Source organism: Solanum lycopersicum, chromosome 5 (genome assembly GCF_036512215.1).
Source record: "Solanum lycopersicum chromosome 5, SLM_r2.1".
NCBI lineage: Eukaryota > Viridiplantae > Streptophyta > Magnoliopsida > Solanales > Solanaceae > Solanum > Solanum lycopersicum.
In genome coordinates, this window is record NC_090804.1 from 2,623,770 (window position 1) to 2,648,895 (window position 25,126).

General features: G+C 29.9%; 3 protein-coding genes and 1 long non-coding RNA gene across 5 annotated transcripts; all 4 read right to left on the minus strand.

The window, feature by feature from the left end:
• Positions 1 to 424: 424 nt before the first annotated feature.
• Positions 425 to 6,886, minus strand: LOC101249076 (beta-1,3-galactosyltransferase GALT1). Of its 2 annotated transcripts, none has more exons than XM_010322397.4 (9): positions 6,626 to 6,886; positions 5,707 to 5,892; positions 3,321 to 4,172; positions 2,469 to 2,689; positions 2,058 to 2,339; positions 1,712 to 1,840; positions 1,462 to 1,641; positions 1,163 to 1,270; positions 425 to 1,017 (listed from the first exon to the last, which is right to left on the minus strand). In XM_010322397.4, exons 3-9 carry the CDS (start codon positions 4,078 to 4,080, stop codon positions 808 to 810), a joined length of 1,890 nt encoding a protein of 629 aa, XP_010320699.1. In that variant the 5' UTR covers positions 4,081 to 4,172; positions 5,707 to 5,892; positions 6,626 to 6,886; the 3' UTR covers positions 425 to 807. The 2 variants fall into 2 exon arrangements, with proteins under 2 accessions (XP_010320699.1, XP_004238825.1); XM_004238777.5 differs by having other exon boundaries at positions 5,707 to 5,899.
• A 4,515-nt stretch (positions 6,887 to 11,401) lies between these two features.
• Positions 11,402 to 13,298, minus strand: LOC138348378 (uncharacterized). The gene is made up of 2 exons (XR_011220982.1): positions 13,001 to 13,298; positions 11,402 to 11,785 (listed from the first exon to the last, which is right to left on the minus strand). It is a non-coding gene; the product is annotated as an uncharacterized lncRNA (long non-coding RNA).
• A 1,975-nt stretch (positions 13,299 to 15,273) lies between these two features.
• Positions 15,274 to 18,264, minus strand: rnalx (intracellular ribonuclease LX). The gene is made up of 4 exons (NM_001247622.2): positions 18,066 to 18,264; positions 17,631 to 17,786; positions 15,978 to 16,170; positions 15,274 to 15,658 (listed from the first exon to the last, which is right to left on the minus strand). The coding sequence occupies exons 1-4, from the start codon at positions 18,171 to 18,173 to the stop codon at positions 15,402 to 15,404; spliced, it is 714 nt and encodes a 237-aa protein (NP_001234551.2). The 5' UTR covers positions 18,174 to 18,264; the 3' UTR covers positions 15,274 to 15,401.
• A 3,735-nt stretch (positions 18,265 to 21,999) lies between these two features.
• On the minus strand, positions 22,000 to 23,607 carry RNALE (ribonuclease T2). The gene is made up of 3 exons (NM_001247266.2): positions 23,471 to 23,607; positions 23,189 to 23,344; positions 22,000 to 22,583 (listed from the first exon to the last, which is right to left on the minus strand). Exons 1-3 carry the CDS (start codon positions 23,579 to 23,581, stop codon positions 22,158 to 22,160), a joined length of 693 nt encoding a protein of 230 aa, NP_001234195.1. The 5' UTR covers positions 23,582 to 23,607; the 3' UTR covers positions 22,000 to 22,157.
• Positions 23,608 to 25,126: the final 1,519 nt, after the last annotated feature.

A 25,126-nucleotide genomic window follows, 5' to 3' on the forward strand; every position in this document is an offset into this window, starting at 1 on the left:
TGAGGATGTAATTCCATTTGACATAAGAGGAACATGGCAAGCTATGGAAGAATGTTACAAATAAATTGTTTGATATTTGTAGGTGGCATTGAGATGGGTATATGAGCAAGGAGTTAGTGTATTAGTGAAGAGTTTTTAACAAGGATAGAATGAAAGAGAATCTTCAAATTTTGGATTGGTATTTAAGCAATGAAGAAAATGGTAAGATTCAAGAGATTCTTCAAAGGTGAACTTTTTGTACATCCAGATGGACCGTACACATCCCCAGATGAATTCTGGGATGGTGAACTATAAAATGATACTGCGAAATTGTTCAATCCTTTTTTCATCATTGGGTCGATTTAGGCTCCTTCCCTTCCACTGCATATCCAGGTTCCACACAGCTACAAGATGTAATGCAGACAAGAACTCCAACGTCAGAATATAATGTAATATGCTCTCCATCACTCAACGATAATGGGTACGAGAGATCCTGTGATTTACATACAAAATAATCACCGAATCGTAGAGTACCCGTACTCTATACAACGTATAATGCCCCCAGTTTACTCTATTTATAATACAGATACCTTCCTCAACATCTTCACTAATCAAATCTATGATGATGTATGTAACAAGCTAATCTAATCACCTACTTATATCAATATGCTAGTAACTACTCTACCTCCTACTACAACAACGTGGTATAAGCATTACTTTGGCCTCTTCATTCGCGACCTACTCAAGTACATGTCCATGGTCAGCTATGCAGAATCATAGTTATAGAAACTTCTGAGCCTTCAGAACGCAGACGAAAGCTATTTTGCATTAATCACCACAACATAAAGCTCGTTTACTCTCTTCAATCTTTTGCCAGAGACATAGCATCTCTCTAGGGCTTTGGTAATGGGCAATTACATAACCATCCCGGCAACCTTCATTAAAAATCCTCTCTTCCTTTTCATACTTCACTTCCAACCCTTTTTTCTTCATTTCGGAAATCCAGATGCCCATAGCAACATCTTCAAGCTTAAACATCTGCATTTTCAAGGAACTTGTAACATTTTAGAATTAAATAGGAGATACATGACCTGAGGGACTGAATGATACATTTGCACATGTAAACTTCACCAACTTAAATGACAGTTGAATAAGTAAAAAAAAAGACAAAGGTTCACTTTACCTTTAGGCGGCCTTTTCTCTGTTTCGAGCTGATTGTTTTTGCTATATCGCTGGAGACGACATAACCAGGTCCATGTGCCCAAGGAGGGTAAGTTTCTTCAGACCATTCCTATACATACATCAATAAAAGATTGAATACGCATGAAACACCAGATGAATGTGTTATTTCATTTTATGATCAAATTAGTGAGAATTAAAGTTGTTACTATTACAGATGCTCTGTTGTCATTGCTGACCACTAAAATAGAGTAAGGGATGATATCGGTTATGAAATATGAGATAAATGACGAAGATATTCACCTCTGGACTGATAAACCACTTGCTGTCTGGACTCCTGTGAGGTTGGGAATCTGCGTTAATAAGTCCATATAACAATCCACGAGTCGTGTTAACCCTCTCCATAGAAGATAAGATTTCATCCACTCGAACAAATGCATCATCATCTGTCTTCATGACAAACTTTGCAGAAACAACCTCCGTCTGTCCAATAGATGATGTCAACAAGAGGTGCACGAGATACGCCATGAGTTAGGAAGAGACAGGATTTTACCCCAAAAACACAGATGGCAATGGTTTTCCAAGTGATAAGACTGTAGTAATCAACAAAAGGCATCAGCTGGATGTCTCTGTATGTCCGAGCCTCATTCCAGAGCTCTTCATTCACCATTTGGTTTTTATGCTACAGCAAATGCATAACAAAGAATATCTTGTCAAATGAAGTTTCAGTTATTGAAATCTAATATGTGACTTCTAATGAGCAGCAGAACATGAAACTATGACACTTAATACCCAAGATCCAGTAATTAGGAACAAATTAGCATCGGCATTGAACACTATACTACCTTTAAACCAATGGTAGTATCACATTATGGAGTACAAAGAAAAGAATCACTCACCAAGCCAACAAAAAACCGCACCGCAACTTGTCCAGACCGCACTGCATCATATTGCATCCAAGTTCTACGGACAGCCATTCTACGCTTAAAATTATTTGCTGTAGAAAATACACCAATAAAGAGATCTAGTCTTTTTCGTGGAGGAAGAGGAGCTGCTTTTAAGGCTTCCAAGTCGCTTATATGCTCTGAATCCTCTGATGTTGGTAAACCACTTGCGACAACAGAAATTAATTTTATGTCTCCCGATATCCTCACTTCACTTATGAGCCATGGTTCCAAAGTCTGATAAGATATATATCCAAATTAAAGAAGATTCAGTAAAACAGATAACCATTATGATTGATGCAGAAAGATCCATGATAAAATTCTGAGGAAACAAAGAGGAGAAAAGGAAATGGGGGGGAAAATTACTTCACGGAAAGCAAACGATGTTATGTGTCTTCCATCAACTGTCATCTGAATTCCTTCAGATCCTACTCTCAGCGTGGCAACTGACAGATATCCTTGCTTGAAAGGAAAATATTTTCTTGATTTAGCCCCGTCCTGAACCATGCTAGATTTATTTGTTGCAATGACATGCCGAGTGGACATGACATTGCCTACCATCCCATTGCATTGATCCAATTCATCCACTGATGAAAAAGGTAAACAATGTTAGAAACAATGCAACGAGCACAGGGTGAACAACTAAGGACATCATTGAAGCTGAAAAAGACGAGGCTAAAAGAGAAAAAGGAAATCTCATCAAGCAGAGAAAATAGAGGAGCAAAGGAGATAATGCAATTTCGGAAATCATTTCGATTCCAGGAAATAGACCAATCAGCTTTTAACAAATCGGAGAAAAGATTTGCAGCAATGGAAAAATAAGTCACTAAGTTGGTTAACAAGAGGAAGACAATTCTATCATCAATATCTACAGGGAAGAGACACTGAAAAAAAAGTTCCAAGAAAATAAGTATTTAAAGAGAACAGACCATTTTCAGAATGTTTAGTACAATATCAGCACACAACTTAAATACCCATATATTTGCAGGATCTGGACCTCCAAAGGTGACATCGTCTTCAAGAATAATAACAATTTTATTTCCAAAAAAGGCATGTCCAAATTTTGATTGCAGTTAATTGGTCACACAGGAGGGTGCAGCATCGCTTCTAAAAAGTCGGTCGAAAGAGTTGAAAGAAATGTAGGAAAATGAGCTACAAAGCTTGAACTTCTACTTCAAGGAACGAACTCTCTCATGTGAAGAGGGAAAAAGCTGTTACCTTTCTTACTCTTTTCATCTGATGGTAATGGACAGCGCTCCTCTTCACCCCAGTCATGTGCAATAGTCCAGGTGTTTTGTACGATTACAGGATCCTCGGTTATTTTATCACCATGGAGCCTAACATTGTAGTGCAGAATAACAGGAGGGTCTGGTTCACCTGGTAGTGGTTCGCCAGTCAAATCTATCCGAAAATTCCCAAGAAGACCATTTGGAATGCCAATTATTGTGATGGAAGAACCCTGATTCAGACCACAAGGAAGCCGCAACTTAAAGCCGCTAGCATCAAGTTCAGTAGCATTGGTTTTGCTAAGAAAATGAGGACACTGTTTCTGTTTCCCTGTCTTAATTGAACTATCATTTGTATCGAGTTTGTCCCTCTCTACTGCACTCATGAGGTTGTTCCATGCAACAGTGGCTTCCTTAACCGCCTCTATAGCATTAGGTAAAACTAGATCATGAGTAGTTAACCTTTTCAATTGATACCACGTAGACAAAGATTGTTGCTCCTGAGCTGACAGGTTCCTCTTGATAAAGAGATCAGACACAACAATCTCAGCAGGTATTACTTGATTAATTTTTTCTGGATGGTGAGCTGCAGGTGGAGCCATAGCATTTATCCATTCAAGGGGATTTGTCATATTGAAGTAGAGAGAACTTGTAACATAGCTTTCCTTGACAGGTTTCCTCATCACACAGTATCCCAGGACCAAAAACATCAACAGGGATGTTGTTAAAACACCACCGTACCATTTCTTCATTTCTATTCTCAGTACAACTATTAAATCATTTAGCACTTAATTCATCAAATGTCTGACTAGATGAGCCCCAAGAGTCAATAGAACAGTAGCACCTGCAACAGATGATAATAATTTAATTACTTATGCTAACGAGGAGAAAAGAACCACAACCAACTTGAAGCGCAACACCAAATCTTAATCATGTGACCCAGACTCAAGTGTAAGTCTATGCTAACGAGGAGAAAGAACCACAACCAACTTGAAGTGCAACACCAAATCTTAATCATGTGAGTCCAGACTCAAGTGTAAGTCACTTTAGGTTATTAGTACAGTGCAAAAGTCAAAAAGAAACGATGCTTGTTTCTTCAGAACACCAAATAAAGCACACACTATTACATTGTTCCCGCATTGGAGCCCCAAATAACGATGGTAGGTGAGATGAAAAAATGTCTAATATGAGACTATAGATTCATGTACAACTGCCTAAGGAAACGTCGAACCTAAGCTGACTGCTTGGCTGATGATCAATTTGGGGGCATGTTCTTGAACATCAAAAAATGTAGTTTTCCAAGAATGAATTGAACACCTAAAGGACTTATGCTTTATGTAAGTCTCCTGTCAGTGGCTAACAGATTGAACAGAGAAATTGGTTCTAAATAAAGGAACAAAGTGCTCCAAAGCAAAGATGCGAACTTTCTTTTTTGATGGAGGGAAAGATAAGAACTTGAATGCAGAATAGTTTGTTCCAAGCTATATATAGAAATAGTAAGGGGAGCAGCTAAGAAGCAGTGTCTGCAGTTTATATAACTTGGAGAAGTTTCAGTAGTACTTAAATAGCAAAGACAAGAGAAACAAAGAAGTCTGTCAAACACACTAAGGCCAGCCAAGTCAAGAGAAAAGATTCGAAGATTATATATAAAATCAAATGGATCATAACTGTCCTACTTTGTCATACAAAGGTGATAATATCATGTTTTCTATCTGATATTCTTAGTTTGAAAAAACAAGGGAAAAAAAAGCTCTCAGATAAAATAACTAAAAATCAATAAACCTTCCATTTGACAATCCTAATGAATTTCTGTCCCTTCCTGAGCATATTTAACTTCTATTAACAGGATCATTGTACCGGTAAAAAGAAATGGAGAGGAACATTGAAGGCTATCAGGAAAAGGAATAGTATCAATATTTATCTAGAGCATATGAAGAGCTGGAAATGCTCTAAAATAAACATCCGAAGTATAAATTACAGATAACAGAGTGGAAATTTTGATAGATAATAACTAGATTCTTGCCCTGTCTTCTGAGAAAATTAAATACTCATAACTATTTCCAAGATTTTACACACTCAAAAGCTATATTAAATTCTGCTTAATTCTTCAATTATCAGTATTTAAACTAAGATGTGTCGCTGAAGCCAGCACCTGAAGTTACATAATAAACAATTAACATAACAGACAAACAATTCAGATCAGCACAATGTACAAGCACCATAAGTACTCAACTGCCAGTTTTCAACTACAGATCTCAATCTCAACAAAACACAACATAAAAGAAAAACGGAACAGTGCAAATACCTAACATAAAGAGAATAAGAAATGGAAGAAGTATGAGCATCAAACATAGGAAAAAACAAAAGAAAAATCTTACTTAATCATACTCAGAGTTTACACGAGTACATTTCCTCCATATTCACCAGAAAAGCCTACAAATTTGCTTCTCCAGACTCCAGAGACCCACTGTGATCTGCAAATTCACATTAACCGAGCAACTAATCCTAGAGCGCCGCAGTTTCCTTCGATATGAAGCACAATGCACAAATCTAACAGCTTAAACCTGAAAGCTAAACAGAAGAAACTTCCGATTAAAACTCAAAACTGCTATTAAAAATCAACACACTTTCAACTTCCAAAAAAAACAACAAAGCATACAATTACGCCGGAGAAGTTAAAAAATAGAAGAAATTCCAAAAATGCACAGATCGATGAGCTTGAAACTGTAAAAATAAACAGCATAACCAAACAAAATGAAATAGTTACAAACAGTTCTCTAATAAATCGCACTTAAATCCAAACTTAAAAACACTTCGACTGTGACAACCGAGAAAAAACAAGCCTCAGTTCGAGACTATTCCCGAAATGTACAGATCGAACAGAAAAGTAAGCAGCAAAAGCAAAATCTACAGTAACAAATGAAAATTCCATACAAAAATTTGAACAATCACAACTGCCATAACGAAAGCTCGCCAACATTTTCTACCATCATAACCGTAAAGAAAAATTTTAAAAATGCCGAAACGTACTTCGTTAGAAGAAACTACAAGCAAAACTCGAAAAATCAAACTTAAATCCAAACTTCAAAGCATTCAAAACTCTGAAAAACGATAAAAACGAAGCGTAGCTCAACAGTATTCCCGAAATGTACAGATCGAACTGCTTAAAACTGAAAAGTAAGCAGCAAAATCAACAGTAACAATGGAAAATTCCAGTCAAAATATATCAAACAATCACACTGTTGCAAACACATTTTCTAGTTTCTACTATCAAAAATTCAAAAAAAAAAACCGCACCTGGAGAATGATTATCCTTTGTTGAAGAAACACTTGGATTTTGTGAAACACTAGAAATGAACCAGAGTTAAAAGAGAGTAGTAAATAAAACAGAATTGAGAGAGAAGCTTAAAAAAAATAAAAATTAGAAAGAGAAAAGATGATTTATATATGGGCCCGTTGTTGCATCGCTGTCGCTTGAACTTGACTTCTAGTCTTACGCCTAATTAAGGAAAAATCGAAAGGAACGCGGAGGATATTAGTTTTAATTGACCATCCTTCGTTGTTCGAATGGGCTCGTTTAACCTTTATCTCGAATTTTCAAAAAAAAAAAATATTATTATTATTTATGTTAAGCTTTGAAAAATCAAATTAGAATAATAGTTATTTTAGTGTGAACTTACTATTTATATGTTATTTAACGTTACCCTCAACCATGAATTAGATTGTCTCACGATATTCTAAACTCAACTTACACATTGTTCTAGAGATAGATAATATAGTTTTTACTTTTAATTAAAATTATCTAAGAAAATGGAAATAAAAAAATACTAAAAATGTCTTGAAAAATAACTTTATGTTGTAGAAATTTGAGAGGTAGAGAGAGAGACAAAATAAAATAAAAAAAATCATTCAAGTATTAATTACACTAAATTTATCTTAATAAATTATAAGGACGTTAGTTATGGTTAGAAAATAATGCATATTCGTTTCTATTTTATTGTTAGTACATTATAGTAAATTAAAAATAAATTTATTTCATATTTCATAAGAATATTTATTTAATTTATTTTTAATTTTTTTTGCATCGTCATAATAAAGACCAAAAATATTGACCATGGGACTTATGTTCAATTTTTATATGTTAGTACTTTTTTTTTATCATCATCAATTAATATATGTTAGACTTTGTAAATCTACAAAGCTCAATGTTGTAACAATTATGACTTTGACCAAATAAAATTTAACGTGACTAAGTTCGAACAATTGTCACTTCATTTTGAATATTTGATATTTTAAAATAAATTTTTAAAAATTGGTCTTTTAGCCACCAGCAACATGTCCCCACATAAACCTCTTTTTAAAAAAAAGTTTTTCAAAGATGATAACTTTATAAATTAAATTAATATTGTTTTATATCAAGATGTTATAAACTTACATGTGTCCGCATAAAATAATTAGCATGCAATCTCATGTTAATGTTAAACTTTATAGAGGCCATGATCTTTTTTTCAAAAAAAAAAAAAACGGAGTTTGAAATTCGAAAATTAATTTTGGCAAAAAAAACAAAAATACTGAAATTTGAAAATGTGAAAAGATTATTTTTATCTTTTTTCATGTTACATTATTTTAAAAATTAAAGACAATATTAATTTGTATTTCTGATTATATACGAGTTCATTTTTTTAAACATTATTTTTTACTTTCAATAATTTATTTATTTATTTAAATACTGGTAATTTTTTTGACCAAACATTAATCAGAGTGGTTAGATTTTGATTAACGTATATTTATTAATCGTGACTAATTAAAGAACAATATTTGTAAGCTTTTATCCCCTTTTTTCATTGTGGTGAAAAAGATATTATTAAACAAATTATATTTTGACTTTTTTTTCTTGAGAAAGTTAAAAAGAGAAATTAAATTTAGACAAAGGATTTATCATCGTATTTTACTGTTATTGCTTTAAATCATTTCTAACTTATTAGGATAGACATGAAATTGTTATAATTGTAGTACCGTATCTAGTATAATATTATAAGTGCAAACTTATTTTTGTATATCAAAATACTAATTCAAAACATAATTCATCTTAATCTTTATTTTTGATTTTTGAAGATCCATTTGTAACACCAATAAAAATATCATTTTCTATAGGAACATTTAATTTTAAATTCTCCAAACTTTATTGAAATCTCTCCTCATACGTTTGTCCAAAATAATTAAGATCACTAATTACACTACTTGTTCAAGACTTCAAAAATAACTTATTTAACACACAAAAGATTAAATTTTCCTAAAATTTGTCTCCCCCTTACTATTTGTAGAAAATTATAATGCTCCACGTCTTAATATTTGTACATACAATTCCTTTTTAATGCACAAATAATAAATTATCTAACTTCTTCTCTACCCATTCTATTTGTAGAAAATTTAAGGGCTCCACATATTGACTTAATATTATTTACTCTTTCAACAAACAATCTCTAGACATAGCAACAAAAAAGATTGATTGATATAATCACATTTTCTTTTAATTTCGTATTCCAACTTACAATAAATTAACTTTACATAGTAAAGTAAAAAGTAGAATCAATTTACATATTTTGTTACATAAAAAACACTGAGTTATATTACTCTTTCTTTTTAATCAGATGTAAATTTCGTTTAAATGAGTCAAGACTTAGCTTGACAAATAGAAAAGAACAATATCTTTTTTTTTTTTTCACATCGCTTCTCGTTAAAAAATAGTGAAAAAAGGAAAACAAAAAGAAGAAATTTGATTATTTTTTCTTATGTTAGTTGTGACTGTGCTTTCTGATATGTTAACAAAGTAGCCTCGTTTGGTATAAAATAAATAAATAAATGTTTTTTATAAAAAAAAAAACTTAAACTAAAAGCAACAAACTACAAGCCACAATTAGTTAGCTTTAACCAAGTTTTTTTTTTTTTTTGGTAGGGACAAGATAGTGTCGGTCAAATTTAATAAAATAACATTAGACATATTATTCTAATAACTTTTTGGTAACACAACAACAATATCAAATAAACAATAAAAAAAGATTTATATATAGAAAATATTAGAATATTGTGTTGATAAATGCATGGAGTAAAAAAAAAAAGTTTTAAAAATGAGTTCACCTGATACAAAAAATTTATGGTTGTTTAATATGATCTTATACATAATAATTTTGATTAAAATTCATAAAACAGTATTGAAATTACTATATCCTTAAAAATTTTATGTGAGTTTCGAGCACCAAATGATTTTTTTAAAAAAACTATAAATTTATTATACAATAACTTTTTTTATTTTTCTGAGTAAAAAATTGGTGAGACAGACCCTAAATCCTAGTAGTGTAAGTGTTTAACTATAATTATATTAAATGATATTAACATGTACTAGAGTAAATATTTTAATATACAACGTAAGACAAAAATTAAGGGGAAGAATTAAATTAAAAAACAGTTGATTATTAAATTTTAATACAAAAATGATTGTCGGTGGGGCTAATAATAAACTAGACGTACCATTGACAGTTGCATTTATTTCAATTTTTAATTTTGTATTTATTTCATGAACCTACTTGCCATTGTGCTCCCTCAAACCAAACCAATTACTCAATCAAGAAAACAAAATTATTTGAGTTATTATTTTTCATCGAAAAATTATATTTTTCAGTTATTTTATCTGGATTCACCTTATCTTTTTAAATGTGTTCATTTTCTATATTTTGATATTTTTCAATAAAATTTCGACTCTCTGCACTTTTATTGCTCAAATAGAAAAATATTTTGTGATTGATCCTTGGACTTGATTTAGATAAAACATTTCAAAGTAGATATGAAAAAAAATATAAATAGTAAAGTAGCCATTGAGAAAATACATTAACAATAATAAATAATACGATAAATAAATTAAAAAAAATAATAAAAAATAAAAATTCAAAAAACAAGATAACACTAATTATATTATCAATAAAAAAAATTAAATCATACTCAATTACCTATTAACTTTCTATCCTAATTCTTAATCGCAATAATTATCAACTTTCCATCTATTGTGTTGTCAAATATCAACAACATATACCACTAATATAATATATGTGTTGTTAGTGTTTTAAAGTTCCCTTGTTAATTAATTAATAGTAATTACTCAAAGTTTTATTTTGACTTGTAACCCTAAGTTAGACGATGTTGACGATAGGTGGTGAGATGGCTGCTCAAAGTTGGTGAAGGATTGTTCTATTTTTTAAAATATCTCTAGTATTCAAGAGACAGAGGTAGGTGACATTTTATGTGTTTGAACGTATTCATTAGTTTTTTCGTAGATTTTATACTTATATTAAAAAATTAAATAAATATATGTATGTTATCATGTGAACCTTCAAATAAAATTGATTTAGAACTTCAAACTCCTAATCTTGGCTCCGTCTCTGATGATAATATATATATATATATATATATATATATATATATATATATATATATATATATATATATAATAGATATAACAAGACAAATGGCACTACTAAAAAAAACCAAAAAGAGATCTAGAAAAGAGACCTCATGAGGTCTCTTTTACGGAAAAAGAGACCGAAAAAGAGACCTCAACGATAGGTCAGTAAAATACAGGTCACTTTTTTACAGACACCTCATGAGGTCTCTTTTCTGCATTTATAAAATATAAAATGTTAATTAGAGACCTGCTCTATTATGAAATAGGTGAAAAAATTAATACAAAAGAGAGACCTCATGAGGTCTCTTTACTGCATTTATAAAATCGAAAATGTTAAATAGAGACCTCATGAGGTCTCTATTATGAAATATCTGGAAAAATTAATGCAAAAAAGAGACCTCATGAGGTCTTTATCATAAAATATCTGGAAAATTAATGCAAAAAAGAGACCTCATGAGGTCTCTTTTTCTGGAAAAAAACTGGCAGAAAATTATTATTTCTGCGGCTTCTCATCACCTGTCATTTTAATTCAGTACCCAAATCAAACTCAAAGAGCTTCAAAAACTCAATTGAAGCAATACATTTACTAAATATTCTCTTATCAACTCAATTGCAACTCACTTCAACATAATTATATATTAAACAAAAACCATGATATCCATAAGTTATATAATACATTCCATTGTTATCATGTATTCACAAAACAAATAATTCCCATCACAAAATTATAAAGTTAACAAAATGATCCATAAGTTAACTATCACAAGTCTAAACTTCACTAATGTGGTAGTGTGTTTGCCACATAATCATCACTTTCTTCATCACTACTACTCTCATGGGTCATATTTCTTTGTTGACCATACATTGGATATTGAGTAGGTTGAGATTGAGGAGGTCAAGGAGGAAAAGTGACATCACCAGAACAAGGGGGAATCCCTCCTGAAGCAAGTAATGCATCGAATTGAGCCTTAAGACCCGCAAACTGTAATTCCAAGTCAAACCTAAACAAAGAGATCATCAGGAAGAACCAAATATTCCTTGCAATTACAAAAAAGAAAAAGGAAAAAGACAATTGCACCAAGAAGTTTGGACATTGCAACAGAAGAAACAAAAAAGTGGTGCATGATGCAGGTTAAGATCAAGTTCTATACTTCCAAGCATAACAAAAAAACAAAGCTTTCAACCATTAATACAACCTCCCCAAATAAGATGACGACCCCTCACAAATTTTCGATATTCATGTTCTAATACCACATTCATAATGACATGGTAGACACTACAACTTTATAAATCCAGGAAACATGAATTAGGAATAAACATGCTTCCAACGCTTCCAAGGGAAATGCGGTATATTACTTCTTTTATATCAGTAGATGTAATGAAACATATATACCCAGTCCTGCAAGAATACCAACAGCTTTCAGTAGGGAAAAGATTTTCCTGACTAAGTGGAACTAGAATGTACTTTGCCCAAATGCACCACAGTTTAGTACGACCTCCTCCCTAAAATAGAATTTGGTTTGTTTAGCTCCAAATTAAGAGAAAATTTTGACTAGATCATTATACGAGTCACATGGAGATGTGTCTAATTGATAGGTTGAATATGGGAGGAAAAGAGCACTTCATTAAAGGATTGTCATATTAAACTTAAGATGCTTAAAAGAAAGTTATTAAATTTGAACTTGGAGGAAAAATTATCATTTAAAAGGAAGTTTGCTTGTCACAACGACAAGTACTTAATTAAGAAAAACTTGATCCTTCAACCGCCAAAGTACTTAAAGCCTCCTAACTGAAAAACTTCAGAAGCATGCTTTGCAGAGCGGGAAGGAGAAGTACAATATAATACTAGTCATCTACCATTGCATTCCATAAGTCTAAACCCTTGCTTGAATCATTTTAAGATTCAACACAAAACATGAATCTAAGGTTCAAATCTGTCAAAAATTAGCTTAACTCATATTCTAATATCATCAATTCATGCTCGATTCCTCATTTTATTTGATAAGTATAAATGAAGACAAGTATTTTTCTGATTTTCAGCAATTGATGAACCATTTGAAACTAAACTTGTAACACACAAAGATTGAACCATTTTGTTTCTTCGTCCCTTCAACAACTAAGAAAATCCCAATCCCACTTGTTTTTCTACCCTCAAGAAAAATGTTAACACTAGAACTAACTTATTTTCAAAGAATTAATTTGTTCAAAAAATTTACATGGAGTCAAAGGGGAACGCTGCTGCTGAGGCGACTGCAAATGGCGGAGATGGAGGCGGCGCGACCTCCACCTGCTGAAGCACGACTGCAAATGGCGGAGAGCTGGCGGCGGATAGAGGAGACGGAGAAGACGACGGCGGAGAGGAACGATGAGAGATAGAGGGACGATACAGAGAGAGAGGGTCAACGAGAAAGAGAGACGATACAGAGAGAGGGTCGACGAGGCCGATGAGAAAGAGAGAGAGGCGGTCGACAAAAAAATAAGAGAGAGGGAAGAAAGAGAGCTATTTTAATTTTGGCTAGGTTTTTTGTTTTGTTTAAGAGACCTCATGAGGTCTCTAATTTTTTAACTATTCAATTAAATTAAATTATTATTTTTAATTTTACAAGTGTAGACCTCATGAGGTCTCTACTTCTTAAATTAAAAATAATAATTTAATTTAATTTAATAGTTAAAAAATTAGAGACCTCATGAGGTCTCAAGTTTTTATGAGAATTAAATTAAAAATTTAAAAATTTTAAATAAGTCAGATAAAAAAAATATATTTATTAAATTGACCTCACGAGGTCTCTCCTACATTAAAAAAAATTAAAAGATATTAATTTAAATAGCAACCTCATGAGGTCTCTTATTATTGACCTATTTCTGAGGTCTCCATTTCTAGATCTCTTTTTGGCCTTTTTTTAGTAGTGTGGGAAAATTAAAATGGAAGTTAGTTGGATATATTAGGCCAGGGTTCTACTATTCAAAATGCGTTTAATTTTTTTTTTTTGTGAATTGTAGAATGTTTATATAGATTATACTACAGGTTTATAAAACTAATCTAACAATATGCTATAATTAAACACAATTGTCAAGATCCTTACGTTGGAGAGTCTCTGGTTTATATCTCAATCATTGTCACTTCAAAGATATTGTCAACATTATGTATAGCTAGGTTAATTTTTTCTTTGTTAAATTAGAGCATAGCCTATAAATACAATTGTAGTTCAGCCACAAAATTTCATTAAAGAATTTTCTTCTTAAAGATATGTGTTTTCCTCCATTTTTTCTATAGTCACTCCTAATATCACATGAGTGGACTTAAAATGTATACTCAAATAAGTACATTCTTCTTAAAAGATGCTTGAATAATCTTTTTAGTTTTTAATGGTTAAGAATGATGAAAAAAAATAAAAATATACGTTATATATACCATTCAAGAAGATTGGATAGGTATTGGATATATAGGTTATATTCAAAAATTTCATAATTTTAATTTCCAAGGAATAAAAGTAGGGATAAATTATATTTTCCCAATAGAAAATAGAATTTCAGTGAAACACTTTACACTAGAGATTCCGCCACACTACTTTCCCGTTGATACACATGTAGAGATCTAGAAATATTTATATTTTGAGATAAAATTGGTAAAAATTAATAAATACAATGTAATTAAAATAAGAAAAACAAAGATGTGGGCTCTGACCTGATTGTTGGGCTAAATGCTGGGCAAATTCATATGGGCTTCCCAGGTTCCCATAAGTCACTCCAACAAAATGTTTAAAATGTAGTTGTTTGTTTCTCTTCGCCGAAATTTCAGATAACATCATAAGAAAAATACCTTATTTTATATATATATATATATATATATATATATATATATATATATATATATATATATATATATATATATATATATATATATATTATAATTACGTATTTTATTATTAATTAAGAATTTTTTATCATATATGGAGGAAGATACACCTAGATACATGTATGTATCTTTGTTGCTAGATACACTAAAATAAAGAGAAAGGCGAGCGAGATGGGAGGAATGCTAGCGAGTATCTGGAATACCAAATATATAGGAGAGTGGTGGCTGAGATGGGAAGGAGGTGAGCGAGATTTGTTTTGTATCCCATATACATGTGAATACTACTTGAATACGTTGTATCTAGAACAAATTATATCTAATTTTGACCCATATATATCAAGATACATGTATCTTGTAATATTACAAACTATAATGTATTTATCTAAGTAAATTATCGCCTAAACTAATGGAATTTAGGTAAGTTTATCAATATTTTAAAATGCAATTTCTTGATTGTCTTGAAAACTTCGAATAAAGTTATCTTATTTCGAATAGTTTCAAGATAAAATTGATATATATTATACTAGTAGGGACCGACGAAAGTGAATTACATCATTAACGACAGGATAATTTTGAGCCAAAAACAAAACGAACAAATTTAGAGTCAATATTGACTTTTTTTCACTAAATATATTTTGGCATGTTGTTACCTTTGGAATGAAATTTTATTTTATTACAAATATGAAAGGGTTCCTATTAAAAATACAATGTAAAAGATCAACAATATGATCATGATGAAATTAATTAGTTAATAAAAATAATTAAAATTCATCATGGTCATCATTTGTGGAGAAAGAAGGGAATTCAATTTTTGAACCACATTTTCCTCCATGTGGAAAAATTGGGCAATCAATGAATTTTGATGCAGAAGAATCCACACATAGGTAAACTTGGTATAATTGATGGTTCCCTTGTGAATCAACATTGCACTCTATAAATGGTGTGTGTCCAACTCCTTTTTCAATTGCCTTTTTAATGCTTTCTACACCATAATAATCTCCATTCCTTGGTTTAATCCCTAATTAATCAACACAAAATTATGTTAGCAATCATAACAACAATAATTCAGTGTAATTTTATAAGTGAGCCTGGAGAAAATAAACAGACATTAACCCTATCTTTATAAAATTTTCTAATAGACTATTATTCTAAGTTATTATGAACATTGTTAATATCTCTCTCTCACACACATATACAAATACACAATGTGTGTATTAGTGTATTTATACATCATATCGAAAATTATAAGTTCAAGTTATATATCTTATATAATTAGAAGATTGTCTATATCTTTTACACGTCAGTACATAAAAGCTAAACTCGTTACGTATAGTTACCTGCATTGTTAAGATTTTGAAGAAGGTTAGATTTGGTCTTGAAGTCAAGTGCAGTTTGGAAATAGGCATGTTGGTTAAGAGCTGAACAAGTGCCATGTTTTAGCCATTCATGACTCCAAAATTTTAAACCATCACTACTAGGGCAAGCAAGTGATGGCCAATTCTTTTCCATTGTGCTTATAAGATCTGAGAACTGCATACACACAAACATACAAAATAAAATAAAATAAAATAATTAGCTTATTGTATGAATTTTTTACTTGATAACTAAGCATGGTTTTATTGGAAAATATTGGATTATAAACATTTATATATACAACTCAATAAGACAAAGGGTGTGTTTAGTACGAAGGAAAATGTTTTCGTGACAAACTTATGATCAATATATGTACATGATTTCGGCAAAAACGTTACTCCTAAAAATATTTGTATATAATCTCGATCACTATAACGGATCACTATAATGGGAGGTGGGGATGGGGTGAAAATGAAATCTGTTAGAGGATGGAGATGACATAATCAAAGTTAAATGTCACTTGTGGAATTTATTTGCGATCCCCACTTCTACTAATGAGATATTTTCCTCATTTCATGAAACTTATTTTCTTACCAAAAATATTTTTTCGATTTTTTTAATTTACCAAACATGAAAAAATTAAAAAAATATTTTTCGAACCCAAAATGACCACTTAGAAAGAACACTGGTAGAAGCAAATGCAATATCCCATCATGTCCAACAACCTAAAAACAATAACTAAGCAAGAAATTAAACATAGGTTCTAAGCAACAAAGTCTCAAGTCAAGAATTATACACTAACTTATTTATAAAATATTTGAAGTTATATAGACTTAAAATTTAAAATTAATTACATAATCTTGAAGCAAAAATATAATTAATACGAGAAAAGAAAAACATTTCGTACAAGCAAAATTATACAAGTGGATGTATAAATCCATACCTAAAAACAAGAAGTCTAAGCAAGGAAACATGGGCACCAAAAAGTAGGAATAACATATTATACTTTTTGTCAAAGTTGTCTTTGTTAAACACAAATTTAAATTTAATCAGACTTCAATATAAATACTGAACACTCGGTGATGGTAACCAAAAAGAAAATTAATTAAGACTTATTCCGAAAAATGTCATCTTTGTATGTGTTGATTAATTATTTTAACTAATTCGAATTAGGTCAAAGTACCTACGTACATATGATTTCTTAATGTTTAAGCCTAATATATGATTCTTCATGTTTTCTTAAAACAAAATCTACAATATGTAAAAATAAACTAATATAGATGATTTTTCATGTTTTCTTAAAATAAACCTGCATATTTTTTCATGTTTTCTTAAAATAAACCTGCATATTTAAAAGTTACGTAAAAAAATACTATAAGAACAACATATATAGTGATATTAAGAACAAGTTGCGCAAATAACCAATTAAATTGACTATTTCTTTTCCTAGCAGATATACATAGGTTATACACAATTTTCTTTTATATACTTTATTAGGAAGACTTTAGCAATATATAAAAGACCCTATTTATACAAGTTGAAAATGATATTGACATATACCTAATTATAATAATTTATTGCTTACTATATAGCTAGACTACTTCAAAGCTAAAGTTTGAAAATTAATGTGAATATACCTCAGATTCATCCAAAGAGCTTTCCCTATCACAATTTTGTGGCCATTTTCCATCTTTGTAGTTTGGCCATAGACCATGAATACTAAAATCTTCATCTGGTTTTCCAGTAGTAGGATAACAACAACTACGCCTCGTGTCGCAATAAGACGCTGGCCACTACAATAATATCATAACGAACATCCTTAGATGATCTGATAATATAAAAGTTTCATTACAGTAATATCACAACTTCCTTTCGTTGAAAAATTGCATTGCATTGCATGCATAAAGGTCAATGATGAATATTCATGTTCCTAGATATATACATATACGTAAGAGAAGTTTTAATTTCATTGTAGTAGCATAAGTATTTTCAAAAATTACTTTAGGTTAAAAGTTCGATAAATTCATGATTCTGTCATTGCTTGATGTATAAATTTCTACTAAAGGACGTACCTGTTGAACAAAGTAGAAGAAATCAAAGTCTTGTGATGCAACACAAAGAACTAACAAACATTGTACAACAATAATCTTAATCAACAATTTTTTTTGAGATTTCATCATTTTGTAGATTAATAATAGTAATAATAATTTCTACTACAATAAACTTTTGAATTTTCTTTGTGGGTGAGTAAAATAGAAAAGAAAATATACTTGGTATTTTTAGTTTGATGTTTTTATGTCTCAATTTATAGGCAAAATTAAGACACGTCTTGAAGGAATATGCTGATAAGTATATGCCAACTAATTAATTTGTGTAAGAAAAATAATATTATTATTTAAAATATTGTTGCGTGTACTACATTAAAGTACATGTGTCAATGTTCTAGTTGTTAATATTTATCTTCATGTGCTTAAGATTTGGGGTTTACGCATTAATTTATAAGCTTCTACTTCTCTATGTTCAAGAAAAATTTAAACCTAATTAATTACTATCTATATGATTAATTTCTCAATCGAGCTTATCGCTTGGATATGTCTAGTGTATTTTATTCTTTTTAGTATTGTTTACGAGCTATTATATTAAATCGGAGTTTATCTATAATTCGTTAAAGTGATGATTTACTCGCACACCTCAATTCATTAGAATTTGGGTTGATATCTTGCCCAAACAAGTTTATATCAAAATATTTTGAATAGATGCGTTTTTGTATGTTATACAATATAGTTATAATAAAAAAATAATTTTATTAGTTATTGAAAAATTATATGTGAGTGCGTAAACCCATCACGTTTGAATTTTGACCCGCTTTTTAGCTCAATTGAGCCTATGTAATTTTGGGGGGCATTCAATAGAATAATTAACTTATTTATTAACTCAATCCATTGTGACTCTTTCGAATTCACTCAATCTGTTCCTTTGACATGTATATATGTGCGTACACCCATTTTTTTGTCCTTAAGAAAAAAGGATTAATCCCTTTATCCTATTTTAATTTTCTTTTAAATCAATCAACCTATAAATATAAATATAAGTGTATATTTAAAAGGAATAAAAAGATTAAACTACATTTTTTTCTAGTTGGGAATTAAGTTCAATTGGAAGTTAAGTAAGGAAACGTATTACGTATATCTTGAGCTACGTTTGAATATTAGGTAATAATAGCTTGTGATTAATCATCAAGCAAAAAAAAATGTCAAATTCATACATTCCAATGAATATTAATAAAACCCAAAGCTTGTCTTAGTTTTTATTTGTGAAATATGATGAGTTTAGAGTTCTTTTTCAACCAAGCAATGTTTTCGATTAAATTTTTTTAATAAAAATTCTTGTTAGTTCAATGAGCCAAAATTTCACTATAAGAAACTTGACTTAATTTGGTCAAAATTCTATATGAACTACAAAAATAACTGGTTAAGTCGTATCATTTTTTTCTTCAAACAAGACAGGTAACTCTTTTAGAGTTTTAGTTGTTTAATAGGTTAGGTGATTGATAAACAAGAGCAATGTTAAAATGAATCTTATGATGCTAAATCTCGAATTAACAAAGCTTGTGAGAACCTTCTTAAGATAAATCTCATTTTAAAATAATTATATGTAGATATCATTTTAATGTGTATAAATACTATTGAAAATAGAAACTCAATTTGAAAAATTCTTGCTCAACCAATTACTTAGCCACCACCAAAGTGGTTAATTAAATAATAATATTACTAGACAAAATTTTGATAAGCTTATTGTGACATGTATTGATAAAACTCCATTTTTCTGACATTTTTGGAAAATAAATTCAATTATTTTACTTAATTTCTTATTGGGTCAATATTTTTAATTTGTCAAAGACTTAATTAAGTACAAGTTTTGTTATTTGAACAGAATAAATATAGACCTAAATTAGGTGATAGGCTCGATCCAATCTACAAAACAACTTGGTTTTATTTGTATACATTTCTTCTAAAGTTAATTCTATAATTTTTAATTTAATTAACAACCAGTGTTTCATTAATTATGCAGATTATTTTTTTAAGAAATTTTTATAATTACAAATTAAATAGCTAAGTATATGAACATGTTTTAATTGCCTTTGGGTTAATATATGTTGTAGGTATGTTGATACGATCGAAGCACTTAATTCTTCTTTTGGATAATGAAGTCTCTGTATATGATCGTAGGCTCTGATATCATGATAGCTCCATAATTGGAGCTTTAAGCTTTACAATACTGTAGAGAGGAAGAAAGAAATTGCATTGATTGAATTGTGTAACTTGATACATTGAATCTGTATATTGTGTATATTGAATCTGTATATTGTGTAACTAATGTCACCTGTCAATATTTCTCACTAACTCTAGTTGATTAGTTAACTAACTCAACCATCTAGCTTGCTAACCAATTACACTAGTTAATACTCCACCTCGCCACTAATAGTAGTTTTTGTTATAGTAGTCGCCGCCAATATCTATAATACTCGTCACTAATAGTATGTTTTTGTGACAATACTAGTCACCGCTAATATCTATAACAGTTGTCACCAATAATATGTTTTTATGGCAATATTAGTTGCTGAAAGTATCTATAATAATCGCCACTAATAGTATGTTGTTGTGACAATACTAGTCGCCGCTAATACCTATAACAATCGCCTCAAAAGAAATGTTTTTTTTTGGCAATCATAGTCGCCACTAATATAATATAGGCCACTAATTGTATGTGTTTTGTGGCAATATTAGTAAAGTGTTTAATCAAACTTTTGAGAGAATATAAATGCTTCTCACGAGTAACTAAAAGTAATTTTTTAGAAATTAAAAATGTAGTTCCCACCTATACTACTACTGTGAAAAAAATGATTTACTTAAAAAAAATGATTAAAATTTTAGTGAAACACTAATTATTGCTTTATAATGTCTTTTAAGTTTATTATTTACAAACAAATTATGAAAACGCTTTTGTAAGAGACTTTTATAAAATAAAATTTTAAGATTAGGCTAAACATGTTTTATTTATTGTTATTATTATTATTATTATTATTATTTTGACAAAAATGTATGTACTTCTATGTGACAATTTAGACCGACATTCTCTATGACGTTAAGATTTATTTTATTTTTCAATAAAAATGTTTTGCTTTCCTTCTCTTTATAGCAAGTGTTTATATGTGTTATTGCAGAATCTGATGCATTGAATGAGATTATTTGTATGTTAATTAGTGGTCTTAAATTGGAACTCAGTGTATAATAAAATTCTCGATAAAGAATACCCTGAATGAGCCCTATAAGATGCAAGTCCAAAATTATCGAATTTTAATATGAATATCAAAATCGAAAAAAATATAAAAGTGTTTATGTTTAGTTTGGGAAATTTGTTATACATGAAAAAAGAAACAAATCATTTTCCAAAACAAGCAAGAGAAGTCCATATAACATAAAGTGCATCTCTTTATTATATTATGAGGTCACAAACAACGTAATCAATTCAAAATCAGTTAATCCTTTTAATATTGTTAATTCAATGAACATATCGTAATGGAAATAACAAAAGATATTATCAAATTGAAATAAGAATAAGGAGGAAATGATAAAGATTATTATTAAAATTAAAATCGCAAAGAACTTATGAACAATTGATATACAATATAATAAATGTCAATTTCCCTTCGATTAATTCTTTAGATATTGAACCCTCTGGTTAAAAGTCCTAGCTCCGCCACTATTCTACATGACACCACGATTCTTATTCTAGTTGGCACGAATAAAACAATGTCAATTTACTAGTTGTAACGGAATTAATCAACTTAATTTAATCCCAAAATATATTATATGTCTTATTCATACAATTTAATTTAGTGTATAGCGATTTAAATTATGACCTTTGTCTATTAAGTTGTCCCATTTGAAACAAAATATATTTAAAATATTCAGTTAATAATATATTTTAGTGTTGAGTACTAAGAACAAACAACAATTTTCAATATGTTATTGCTCCAAACAAGGCATAGCCTTTTTACAATGATTAGAAGATGTATTTTATATAACTAAAACAAGAAATAGTACAAAGGGAAGACAACAAATTTAGGCATATGAAATATGGCTAAAAGAACAAACACTAGTTTAAAATGTTGGGAACTCAATGCTTGTGCCACATTTCCCTCCAGGGAAAATAGGGCACTCAATGAGACTTGAACCCGAGCCATCAACACAAATGTAAACCTGGTATAGCTGACTGTTACCCGACTGGTCTACATTACATTGGATCCAAGGAGTATATCCAATCGCGCTTTTAATTGCATTTCTAATATTGACCAGGTCATAAGATTCGCCGTCAGGATGAATGTCAGCACCTTGAAGAATTGACAAAAGATCAATTTGATTCTTGAGATCAAGAGCCTTCTTAAAATAAGCGTGTTGGTTTGTGAGAACGGATTCAGCACAAGTGCCATGCTTTTCCCATTCATGTGACCAAAATGTTGAGCCACTACCACTTGGGCACGCTAGTGTTGGCCAATTTTGTTGCATACTACTAATTAAGTCAGAAATCTGTCGAGTCAATTCAAAAACTTATAAATAGGTAGTAACGAAATCAGAAATTCATACGAGGAATTTCAAATAAATGTTGAACCATGACAATTCACACCTATGAGTTGAACTTATGATCTAAAGAAAAACTTGAACCTTGTTTATAGTACACTAGTCTTTTCTTATATCAAGGAATTCAACCATTCATATCTAATCAAGAAAATTCATTTTTGTCATATATATGCGGTATAATTTTTCGGCGAAGGAAACTCAATTGAACCAATGAATATATTCTTACCCTAACGAGATTCAACTATTCATGTATAACAACAAAAAATATCATTTTTGTCATAGTTGTGAACCTTGTACTTTAAACCCCTTGCCTTCCTATAAGACCCGCCCCTAGAATTCTATGAGTTCAATTAAATCTCGTACTTTAAACACGAATAATAGAAAAATAGTAATGGAAAGAAAAGCTAAATTTTAAATAAAAAACCGACCCGTAATTCAAAAACATAACAAATTCCGTACTTAAAACCTAATAACTAACTCTAAATATTTAAATCTTGAATTCGACTCTGGTAACATCAATTAGAATGAGACTATGTTTCTAGAATATTGAATACCTGAGATTGGTCATAAGGACTGTTTGGATCACAATTTGATGGATAAGTCCCATCATTATTATTAGGCCAAAGTCCATGAATTCCAAAATCTGCTGCTGGTTTTCCAGTTGTAGGGTAACAACAACTTTGTTTTGTGTCACAGTATGACCCTGGCCACTACATAAAAAAAATCATTTTCTCAGAAATCGTCTTTTTATCCCCACAAAAATTATATTATATCTTAATTTTTTCGGACTATGCTCGTAAAAGAATTTGAATCAATCAAAAAAATTAAATGTGTACCTGTTGAACAAAGTAGAAAAAGTCAAAATCTTTAGCAGCATTGAGGACTGATAAACATTGTGTAATAATTAACAAAATCAAGAACAGAGAAAAGGCTGAATTAGAAGCCATTTTTTTCTTGTAAAAAAAATTATTTTTTTTTGTATTGGTAGTGATTTGATAAAGTGATTTTGGGGGTTTTATTTATAGGAAAAAAATAATAAATGAAAGATGTGAAAAGTCTAACTTTTTAAAGTGTGAAATTGAGGAGCTTGATATAATAATATGATTTGGATTTTGTATCCTTTATTATTAGTGTTTTTGATGTTGACACAATTGATAAGATGCCAATTATTGATTTTGGTATATTCTAAAGTATATTTAGTACAATAATATAATAATAATAATGTTATTTTAATATGTTGATTTGGGCTGATTTTAAGGAAACATTTTTAATTTTATTCCTTTTATAGAACCTTTTCTCAAATCTTGGAAGATGGAAAGTTGTCAATAATGTTAGTTATTTGTATTAAGCATATTACACACTAAAACACGCTCAGATTTAAATTATTTTTCATGATTTTTTAAAAATAATTATTTATTATTTTAATTATTTTAAAAGTGTAAGATAAATGAGGCTGAAATAATGAAGAAACACCTTCTAAGTATTACTCTCGCCGTCCCATTTCTAATTTGACTTATTCTTCTATCGTTATTTAATTTTTTTTGAAACTCAAGTTATCAGTTAATGAATACGAGTTAATTTATTTTGATTAATTAATTTAACAAATAAACATGATTGGTTTTTCTAAGTTGGTCAAATGTATATTTTCAAGGCTAATAACCTATAAGAAAAAAAAGAACGATAATTTATGCATTGATTTTATGAAAATAATGTTTTGTAAGAGACGTGCAACAAACAGATAATTTAAATAAAATTAAGGAACTAATTATTGAGTTCATTAAGTATTATTATATAGTGTTAATTAAATAAAATAAAATAAAACGGTTCATATGAATGCAACATGTGTGATGTTTTAATTATTTTATTTTTAAGTCTTGATTAATTGAATTATTGGCCACTGTCGATTTCACATTTATACTTCTCTCATGAATGAATTGTTCATTATATCTATATTATAATAATTAATATGCTCTCCATACCTCCCCATAATTCTTACAATTGAGTTTCAGTTCATACTGATATTGTATATTGAGCTAAATTCCAAACCCTTCGACCCCGATATTAAAGTAGGATTCAGAACTTAATATAATGTAATTTTTTTACGAAAAAAATTAGACAATTTAAGGGATTGTATGTGAACACAAGGAAGAGTAGACAAAAGCAACACATACCTATACCAGGACCTTTTAGGCCTATAGACAACTTTCTTTCACATCTTTTTTATTTATATGATTTCACATGTAATAAAATTTCATTATTTTTAAATTTAAATTAAATAAAATTAACTTTTACATAGATGATGTATAAATATTTTTACAATCAGATCACTTAAAAATATAATCCTAGATAACTCTATTCAATACTAGCATGGTTCATAGCCTAGAATTAATAAACATAACTACATAAGTAATCTATTGTAACAAACTAAATTACATTAATGGATTATGTAAAAAAATCATTACACTAGATTGTAAAAATATATTTTAAAAAAA

Bases quoted from the DNA above. Each gene is read 5' to 3' on its own strand.
- RNALE (NM_001247266.2), bottom strand. From the start codon at position 23,581: ATGGCTTCTAATTCAGCCTTTTCTCTGTTCTTGATTTTGTTAATTATT. The intron at 23,345-23,470 runs GTACACATTTAA...TTTTTTATGTAG, and splicing joins TTTTCTACTTTGTTCAACAG to TGGCCAGGGTCATACTGTGA. The intron at 22,584-23,188 runs GTATTCAATATT...TTGACTCGACAG, and splicing joins GTCCTTATGACCAATCTCAG to ATTTCTGACTTAATTAGTAG.
- rnalx (NM_001247622.2), bottom strand. From the start codon at position 18,173: ATGATGAAATCTCAAAAAAAATTGTTGATTAAGATTATTGTTGTACAA. The intron at 17,787-18,065 runs GTACGTCCTTTA...ATATTATTGTAG, and splicing joins TCTTCTACTTTGTTCAACAG to TGGCCAGCGTCTTATTGCGA. The intron at 15,659-15,977 runs GTAACTATACGT...TTGATTAATTAG, and splicing joins TCAAAATCTTAACAATGCAG to GGATTAAACCAAGGAATGGA.
- LOC101249076 (XM_010322397.4), bottom strand. From the start codon at position 4,080: ATGAAGAAATGGTACGGTGGTGTTTTAACAACATCCCTGTTGATGTTT. The intron at 2,690-3,320 runs GTAACAGCTTTT...CTTTTTCATCAG, and splicing joins AGATGAAAAGAGTAAGAAAG to TGGATGAATTGGATCAATGC. The intron at 1,018-1,162 runs GTAAAGTGAACC...TTGAAAATGCAG, and splicing joins AGAGAAAAGGCCGCCTAAAG to ATGTTTAAGCTTGAAGATGT.